Here is a 10534-nt window from a genome sequence, read left to right on the forward strand (position 1 = left end):
TCTCTCTCTCTCTGGCTCTCTTCTCCACTGGCTCCTGATGGGGTAAGCAATAAAGCTTGTGCCGCAGAAGATTCCGGTTGCCCTGAGTGTGTTCTTACCAGGGGAACAAAAAAGCGCGGGCAACAAACAACAACAAAAATAAATTGTAAACCTGGCGCAAGGGTGTCTGGTCTGAGTGTCTCAGCACTTGGGAGATGAAGGCAGGAATATGAGGGCCCATGTCATCCTCAACTATATAGTGAGCTCAAAGTCCCAGGATACACAGGATGCTTCCTCACAAAACAAAAAAAGCCAGAGGAGTTACCACTCTGAGACTCCTGAAACCACTATGGCCTCCTCCTTCAGTTTACAACCTGGGACTTGGCATCTTGACCTCTTGGCCCCTGGAGGCTGGGACCAGGAATGACAGAGGCAGGTGCTTCAGAATGCTAGGGAGCAGAAGGCAGATAATTTGGCTGACAGAATCAAGCTTCTACTGCCATGGTTTGAATGAGAATAGCCCCCAAGGGCTCAAATGTCAGACTACTGGGTCCCTTGATGAGACCTGTGTTCTGCATAAAGGTTTTCTTTGTATTAGTCAAATGCTGATTTTTGCACCAGCAGAGAGTTGAGAACAAGACTTTGTTTGGTATTGATACTTCTATGAAGCATCAAAGAACTTCTCTATCTCCTTCCGATTGGTAATCAAGAGCTGACCAGCATCTAGCAAAGCAGGAGAAGAGAGACAGAACTTCTACATACATGTAGCACACACAGAGACACATATCATATAAGTAAAATAATAGAAGGAAAGAGAGAGGAGCTGGAGAGATGGGTCAGGGATTAAGAGCACTGGCTGTTCTTTCAGAAGATCCTGGTTCAATTCCCAGCTCCCACGTGGTGGGGTCACAACTGTCTGATCTGACATCCTAACACAGATATACACGCAGGAAAAACGCCAACATACGTAAAATAAAAATAGGTTTTTTTTTTCTTTTTAGAAAGGAGAGAGAACAAAGAAGAGGAAGCTGATGAGGAAGAAGGAAGAGAGAGTTCATGCCCTAGCCTTGCCCTGCCCCTCCCCAGAGCCAAACCAGAAAAGAGAGGCAGAGATGGGAACTCTGGGAAAGAAATCAGGTGTGAGGGGATTTGCTAGCCAGAAGTGAAGGAGGAAACAGATGCTGGTGCTGAGGGGGAGGAAATGAGCCATGCAGCAGAACTTAGACTACTGTAAGTGGGTTAATTTAAATTATACGAGCTAGCTTCCCAACAGGGCAGCAAAGGCTTTCATAATTAATAAAAGGCCTGGGTCGTTACTTGGGTCAAGACAGTCTGGAGATAGCCCCGGCTGGTAAGACTATTGGGGAAGGATCAGGAAAGTGTGACCTTGTTGGAGGTATGTCACTGGGGGGTGGACATGAGGTTTCAAAAGCCCACACCATTCTGGTTGGCTCTCTCTCTGCCACATGGTTGTTGTCTTTGGTTTTTATTTTGGTTGTTTGTTGTTCTTTTTGGTTGTTGTTTTGAGACAGGGTTTCTCTTTGTAGCCCTGACTGTTCTGGAACTCACTCTGTAGACCAGGCTGGTCTCAAACCCAGAGACCAAGAGGGCTGCCTCCCAAGGGCTGGGATTAAAGTCGTGAGCTACTCAGTCACTGCTCCAGCGTCATGCCTGCCTGCCCGTTACCATGCTTGTCACCATGATGGCCATGGGCTCTAACCCTCCAAAACGGTAAACCTGATAAACTCCTTCTTCTATAAGTTTCCTTAGTCATGGTGTTTCTTCCCGGCATGTTTCACTCACCTCTGCCAAAGCTCCTAACAGACAAGTGAGGTGTTTATCCCATTTATCTGATGCTGAAGCAGAGGCTCATGGGTAGCTAAGCTACCATCAGTTAAAGTTTGTGACAAACCACACTGTATTTTCCAGAACTCTCACAACTGACTTGCACAGCAACCAAAATTCCAACACAGCCTTCCCTCTCTGCCTCAGTCCCAGGGCCTGGATCCACCTGCTCTCTGGGCACACCTGCTCTAGGCACACTTGGTCTCTGGGCACACCTACTCTAGGCACACATGCTCTCTGGGCACACCTGCTCTAGGTATGCCTGATCTAGGTACACCTGCTCTGGGCTCATCTACTCTAGGCACACCTGCTCTGGGCACAACTGTTCTGAACACAGCTGTTCTGGGCCCCCACCTGTCAGTTCTGCTCGAGATATTGCTGCTGCTGCTGCTGCCACACATTCAGGGCCTTGACACATCCAGAGGTGAGCCCTCACAGAAACTTGGCAAAAGAAAGGCTCGGGGAAGGTAGAAGAAAAGGAAGAGAGGAAGAAAAAAGAGAAAAAACGAAATGGGAGGAGGTGGCTAGAGAGACAGCTCAGCAGTTAGGAATGTTTGCTCTGCTTCCAAAGGACCTCCCAGTTCAGCTCCTAGCACCCACATTGGATGGCTCACACCTGCCTGTAACTCCAGTTTCCGTGGATCTGTCCAGCAGCCTCTTCTAGACTCTGTGGGCACCTACATACATGTAGCACACACAGAGACACATATCATATAAGTAAAATAATAGAAGGAAAGAGAGAGGAGCTGGAGAGATGGGTCAGGGATTAAGAGCACTGGCTGTTCTTTCAGAAGATCCTGGTTCAATTCCCAGCTCCCACGTGGTGGGGTCACAACTGTCTGATCTGACATCCTAACACAGATATACACGCAGGAAAAATGCCAACATACGTAAAATAAAAATAGGTTTTTTTTTTCTTTTTAGAAAGGAGAGAGAACAAAGAAGAGGAAGCTGATGAGGAAGAAGGAAGAGAGAGTTCATGCCCTAGCCTTGCCCTGCCCCTCCCCAGAGCCAAACCAGAAAGGCTCTGAGTGAGTAAGGCATATTAACTCACTGCGCTGAGAGCACCCATCCCTGCCCAGGACCCAGCACGGCCAGCACTGGAGGGAGGCTGGGCCTGGCTGCATACTTTCCAGGTTAATGTCTGATTTCATTTTATCAGCTCTTCCCTGTGGTGTCCCTGTCCTGGGCTTGGGGCTGGTTAGAGAGAGGGATCCCTCCCATGCTTAGGACAGCACCACACCACCAAAGAATTCCCACGGCTCAGGAGCAGCAAGGCCACGGCTGAGAACACCTGCCTCGGAGCCTTGAGGAAGACACTTCAAAGGTGTCTTATCCCTCCCAGACTTCCAAGCACAGTGACCTCCCGTGAAGAGCACTTGTGCAAACATAGGGACCCAAGTTCAGATCCCTGGAAAAGAGCCAGGGGTAGTCCCCACACTGCAAACCCAGCACTGTGAACACTAGAATCAGGATACTGACCACTCCCAGCCTAGCTTCAGGCTAAGTAAGAGACCCTGTCTCAAAGGATTGAGGTAGGCAGTGACAGAAAAGAACACCATAGACACCATCCATGTTCCTTTAGCCTTTGTGAGCACACAAGTGCATATATGCCATGCAAAAGCATACCTGCCCACATTCAGGGTAAAAAATAGAAAAGACATGACTTTCTAAGAAGGGTAAGTTCTCACGGTAGCAGGTAGATCTTCTAGGAAGACACCCTGTCCTTGAAAGGCCTCAGGCCCATGGGTAGATGGCCTGGTTTGGCCCAGGCCTGAGTATCGTAGCTTGGAAAGCCAATTCCACACTAGCCAGAACCTTTTCTTAATCTGAAGTATTGATGAACTGAATCCAGGATCTCTCTCACTTCTTCTAGGCAAGAGCACTAACCACTAGACTACACCGCCAGCCCTGGCCCAGGGCTGAGAGTCTCCCCTTACTCTCTCACTTTCTGGTAGCTGGTCAGGTGCCCTGTTGAAATGCAAATGCCATAGGGGTGAGGCAGCTGGGAGTCTCCTCAGGGCACCCAGGGCACTTGGTGTTATGGAACGCATCAGGGCTTTACAGGTTAAAGGCTGAGATCTGACCTGCCTCTCTGCCCTTACAGGTCAGGCAGCCTTCAAACTTCTGCAAAATGGGCCTCATCCGGCCATCAACCTCACCAGCTGGTCCTGGCATGTCATGGGGCAGTGCGACTAGAGGAATGCAGTGTGCACAGGGATTAGATTGGCATTACATAGTATAGCACCCTTCCCACCGTGGGCTGCCTTGCCTCAGTGGGGAGTGAGGGGGGGGCACCAAAGACAACAGGTGCTAGACCCTGGGCTACCCAGGGTCTACATCTAGCTACTTGTTCAAATTGTAACATGCCCTCCAACCCTAACCCTAACCCCTAACCCTAATCTCTGAGTGTTAGAATACTCTATACTTTTCCCGACACTTGTAAAGAAGAGACACTAGGGCCAGTGAGACGGCTCAGACAATACAGGTGCTTGCTACTGAGCCTGACAGCCTGAGTTTGAGCTCCAGTACCCATATGGTTAAAGGAGAGAACCAACTTCAGCAAATTGCCTGACTTCCATAAATATGCTGTGGCATGTACACACACACACATACAAACACATATACACACAGAGAGACACACTTGGAGGCACACACAGAGACAGAGACACACAGGTATACACACACATACACACAGAGAGTCCCATACACTCACAGAGACTCACAGAGGCACACATACACACCACATGCACATATAACATATACACACTAAGAGGTACACACATATACAGAGGCACACACATACACACACAGAGGTACACATACATATATACACAGAGGCACACACACACACATACCACACACACATATACACACAGAGAGGAATGTACACACATAGACACAAAGAGGTACACACACACACACACACACACATTATATACATATATATATATATATATATATATATATACAGAGGCACACACATACACATACAGAGGTACACACACATATATACACAGAGGCACACACACAGACACACACCACACACACATATATACACATAGACATACAGAGGTACACACACACACACATTTTATATATATATATACAGATACATATACATATATATATATGTATATATATACACACACACATACATACACACACACAGAGGCACACACATACACCTGTACCTAGATTTAATCAGTGACTTAACCGATTTGTCTAGGAGATGCCAACAGAAGTCTGGAAGGCGCACTGCAGAAGCCAAGTCTAAAGGCACCTGAGGAACTGAATGATAGTTTTTTCCTCTGCCCCTGACCCCCACAGAACACAACAGAGCCCTGCAGGAAGGAAGGGACCGGACCGAGTTCTGCATGGCCGGCCCTGTAACTCAAGCCCCAGCTCCAGGAACACAGGCAGCCTGGAAAGGACCTTCACCTCCCTTCAGTCCATTTCAATCACTGTGACCTTGGACCGCCCGGCCCCTGCCCCATGATGTCATCTCACTTTCAACATCTTTGACTAGGGTCGTCTTCTTTGATGGTGAAATGGGACTTCTGGTGGTTAGGAATCCAGAGGCACCCGGGGTGTCTTGGGAGGGCACTGAGGATACCAAGGCAAGGGGCCCTGGTGTGGGGGCTTAGGTATTGTGATGTTTGCTTACAGCATAAACTCATCTATCCTCCCAAGGAGACACAGACTCAGGGCCTGGCCCTCTCCCCTCTACAGTGTGACCCCTAGAACCCTCCCAGTGGGGTAAGGTATTTCTAGTCTCTAGTGGGTCCCCAATGTGTCATATGAAATCACTGGCAGAGAGGAAATACATTCTCATTCTCTCATTCTCTCTCTCTCTCTCGTTTTGATTTTGATTGATTTATTTATTTATTTATTTATTTATTTATTTTATATGTATGAATTTTTGCCTGCATATATGTATGTGCACCACATGCATGCCTGGAGGTACCCAAGTAGGCCAGAAGAAGGCAGTTGGTCCCTCTCCTGAAACTGGAATTACAGTGGTTATAAGTGAGCACTTGGGTGCTGGGAACTGAATCCTGTCAGCAAGCCACCGAGCCACCTCTCCAGCCTTGAATGCTCTTGTTCAGGGACAGACCTTCATCCACCTGCCTTCAAACTCTCTATATAGCAGAATCAGTTCCTTAAGCCCAGATCCCTGCCTTCTGTTTGTCCCTTTTCTCTTTTACTTACCTTCTAAATTACAGAGGTGGAAGACAAGTGATGGATGGGTAAAAAGCGATTGGGAGGTAGGGATGACATGTTGCTGGATAGATGAGAATGGGCCAGCCCTCCCAAGTGGATAAATGGGGAGTGGACCAATCCTCCTGATTGGATAGATGAATAGATGGGGGATGGACCAGCCCTCCTGATTGGATAGATGGCTAGATGGCTAGATGGGGGATGGACCAACCCTCCTGATTGGATAGATGGATAGATGAGGAATGAACCAACCCTCCTGATTGGATAGATGAATAGATNCTGATTGGATAGATGGATAGATGAGGAATGAACCAACCCTCCTGATTGGATAGATGAATAGATGGCTAGATGGGGGATGGACCAACCCTCCTGATCGGATAGATGGATAGATGGGGAATGAACCAGCCCTCCTGATTGGATAGATGAATAGATGGCTAGACGGGTATTGGAGCCATCTCTGTCTCCCCATCTCTTGCTGTTCCCTTTACTCCTTATGCTACAAGCTGACTTATTTTTATTGCTGCCTTGTTTTTGTTTTTGCTTTTTGTTTGTTTGGAGTTTGGGTGTTAGTTTGTTTGTTGTTTTTGTTTTTTGAGACAGGGTTTCTTTTCATAACAGCCCTGGATGTCGTGGAACCAGCTGTCTAGACCAGACTGGCCTTGAACTCAAAGGCTTGTGCCACCTTCTTAAACACATCACATCTTTTTCGGCCCTTGATAGATACTTGATAGATATTCCTTCTTTATCATACTTTGAATCAGAGTCAGGAGGTGAAGGAATAGAATGGATTGTGGGATAGACTTCTGGCTTGCTGACTAGGGAGTGGATGGATGGATAGATGGACAGATGGACTGAGGGGCAGATGGATGGATGGATGGATGGATGGATGGATGGTGGACAGTTGGCTTGCTAACTAGGGAGTGAGTTGGTGGATGGATGGGCTAACAAATAGACAGACAGCTGACTTGTTGGTCAGAAATGGGTGAGTGGATGAACAGATGAATGTGTGGACACGCAGATGGACAAACAGCTGGATTGTTAGTCTAGATATGGGAGGGTAGGTATACAGACAGAGACAGACAAAGAGTCAGCTTGCTAAGAAATGAATGAGAGATTGACAGCTGGATGGACAAACGGGTGGATGGATGGTGGGGGGGGCGGGGATGAGGGGATGGTCGGATGGGTGGGCAGACTGCTGGCCGGGAGGTTGATGGATGGTTATTCCGCAGAGAACAGATTGTAGTGCAGGAGCCAGGTTCCCTGAACCCTAAATCTGAGCCACACCGTCTCCTTGTGTGTGACTTTGGACACACGGATTGACCCTCTTTGTCCTCCACTGTGAGATGGGTGGACGGACAGTCTCTTCCTATCAGACTGGGACAGAGTCTGTAGGATGATGGCCAGCACAAACTCATCACTCCACAGACACCAGCAATCACTGTGTGGGCCGCTAATTGACTGGCAGGTGGGTGGTTGAGTGGCCCGCCTTGATCTCATCTTCAAAAACAAGGTCCGGCTGAAGGGAAGGTTCAGCAGTTCAGAGCACTGTCTGCTTTTCCAGAGGACCAGGATTCGATTCCCAGCACCCACATAGCAGCTAAGAACCAGTTGTAACTCCAGACCCAGGAGCTGTAACACTGTCTCCTGGCCTCCTGATACATTAGGCACACACATGGTACACAGACATACATGTAAGCCAAACACTCACACGCATAGAACAAAACAAAAATATGTAAATAAAAAACTTTGTTTTAAAAAAAAAAAAAATCCCAGCCGGGCGTGGTGGCGCATGCCTTTAATCCCAGCACTCGGGAGGCAGAGGCAGGCAGATTTCTGAGTTCGAGGCCACCCTGGTCTACAAAGTGAGTGCCAGGACAGCCAGGGCTNAGGCCACCCTGGTCTACAAAGTGAGTGCCAGGACAGCCAGGGCTACACAGAGAAACCCTGTCTCGAAAAACCAAAAAAAAAAAAAAAAAAAAAAATCCCTACCCATTAGGGTCCTACCTCCCATGCACCACACTTAACTGGCACCATTGTGCCATCTGCTGCCTGGCTGCTTAGGCTAGTTCTGGACTTGTTTTCTTCCTGGCACCTTGTCTCTGCTGACCGTGGGTGACAGAGTGGACTTTGGAACCCAGAGGCAAACTGGAAGCGGAGGTGCAGATAGCTCATAGGCTGGACCTAGATCTCACACCCTGATGCTCATTACCCCGAATCGCCAAGGATATTGGGAGGGGTTGCGCACCGGAAGAAAAGGCCCCAGTAATCAGAATACCAAGCTCTTGGTCAGAAAGAATGGAAAGGTGGGCCTTTGGCAGAGTGGCCAGCCTTTCTGACCCACGGGAGAAGGCCTGGCTTTAGCCCTCTGCCTGAAGAAGCTTTCAGAGGAGCATGCAAGGCAGGAAGTTTGAGAGCGAGGAAGGGAACAATGGCTGTTATACAAAGTGGGTGAAGGCTGGAAATCTAGGGTCCTAGGTGATCTGGGACAGGTCCCAGCCACTCTTTGAGTGGCCCAGGTCCCCTTTTGTGCCATGATGTTGCACATTTGATAATGGGGCACTCCATCACTCATGGAAGCTCTTAGGTGGGGAGCTCTACATGACAGTTAGGCTAAGCTCTGCCAATAGTACCCTTAGCCCAGACCATGCTACTCTGATGTGGAAATGTTATGGGGTGGAGGTTAATAGCTAGGGAAATCCCCCTCTAGGGAAACCTGGCCAGGCAAGCCTTGCCTGTTTATTTCATTTCCAAATTGTGTCCTGGGTTTAGTGGTAGAGCACCTGCCTGGCACAGGCAAGGCCTGAGGTCCCATCCCTAGCATCAGCTCCATAGGTTGTGCAGTGGTGGCACAGGATTTTAATCACAGCACTCGGGAGGTAAAGCAGGTGGATTCCTGAGTTTGAGGCCAGTCTGGACCATGCCAGTTAGGGCTACATACTATGACCCTGACAGATAGATAGATAGATAGATAAGTAGATACATACATACATACATACATACATACATACATACACAGATACAAAGATACATACATACATACATACATACATACATACATACATACATACACAGATACAAAGATACATACATATATATATACATACATACACAGATACAAAGATACATACATATGTATACATACATACACAGATACAAAGATACACATATATACATACATACACACACAGATACACAAATACACACAAACATATATATACATACATATATATACATACATATATATACATACATAGCCAGCCAGCCTCTGGGCTCACCCTTCCTGGGCATAAATTCCAGCTCCGTGACTTGCACAGATGGCTTGACCTCTCTGTGCCTCAACTCCTAATCTACCAAGTGGAAGTCATACCAGACATGATCCTGGTGGCTCCTGGTAAGGACCATGGGCTCAGAGCTCAGTTGCTAGCCTACACTGCCACTCTTTCTAAACAGCTCACAGTGCTGACTCAGCCCTGCTTCTGACTGGTGACCTCATTGCATTCATCCTAGAAGTTCCTGGAAGGTGAGGGCTGTGGTCCATCCTCCCCAGTGCTCAGTGGGTGTTTGGGAAAGATAAAACCATCAGGACTCTGGGCTGACCTGGAGCACAGGAAGAGCCACCGTCCACCCCACCCTCAGCCTCCCACGGCCTCCTGCCTGCCTGCTGTCAGGTGCTGATGGTTGAAAGGGGCAGAGATGACGGCCTTGCACTACTAGACCTGGTTCTGGGGCATCTTCTCTCTCTTCCTTACCTGCTCCGTGTCGTGCAGGTTACTTATTCTCTCTGATTGCCAATTAAAAGTACAGAGTGCTGGACTGTTCAAACTCTTGGCTCTGTAGCATATGAGCACTCTGGGTCCAATGCTTATCTTTATCTCCCTTCCTCAATAGCATCCCTGGCCCAGCCAGTCAGCCAGAGGCAGCAGCCATTAATGAATATCTTCTTGCTCCTGTGTTCTTGCAAAACACAGGCTGTTGTTTGCTGTGCGGGTAGTGTTCATTTACATAAGCAGTACTGTGTGATTTAGATAGTATCCTACTGTTTGCTTTAGAGCTCTGATTCCTTAAGATTTTATCCATCCCTGCTGTTTTGAAGCTCTGTCCGGGTTTCTGGGGTGAGCATCTAGCAGTTTATTTCTGATCTCTTCCAGGTCCTGCAGGTCTGGAGTGCCTGGACTCAAGGGATCCTTCAGCCTCAGTTACCGGAGATTGGGGCTACAGACTTCATCAGCACATCAGAGTGTAGGCCTTTCACATTCAACTGCTGAGCTATCCATAGCTCATTTTGAGACAGTGCCTCAGTGTAGCTGAGGGTGGCCTTGAATCCCTCACCTTCCTAAAGATAACCTTGAACCTTCTGCCTCCCAAGTGCTGGAATTGTAGTCATGTGCCACCACTCCTGGCCCAACTTTCTTAAAAAAAAAAAAGATTTATTTACTATATATATATATATATATATACAGGCTCTCAGCAAGCACAGACGCCAGCCCAA

At 47.9% G+C, this 10534-nt stretch overlaps 1 protein-coding gene across 2 annotated transcripts in view; it reads right to left on the reverse strand.

The window, feature by feature from the left end:
- The window catches only part of LOC110283807, a 28311-nt gene that overhangs the window by 6941 nt on the left and 10836 nt on the right, over window positions 1-10534 (reverse strand). The window contains exon 1 of one of the 2 annotated variants that reach the window (XM_021149320.1): window positions 5335-5432. The exons of the other annotated variant lie outside the window; for it this stretch is intronic. Coding sequence (XP_021004979.1) covers window positions 5335-5343 — 9 coding nt within the window. The 5' untranslated portion in view covers window positions 5344-5432. Of the gene's footprint in view, window positions 1-5334; window positions 5433-10534 lie in introns of those variants that run through there. 2 annotated transcript variants of the gene reach the window in all.

Source organism: Mus caroli, chromosome 17 (genome assembly GCF_900094665.2).
Source record: "Mus caroli chromosome 17, CAROLI_EIJ_v1.1, whole genome shotgun sequence".
Taxonomy (NCBI): domain Eukaryota; kingdom Metazoa; phylum Chordata; class Mammalia; order Rodentia; family Muridae; genus Mus; species Mus caroli.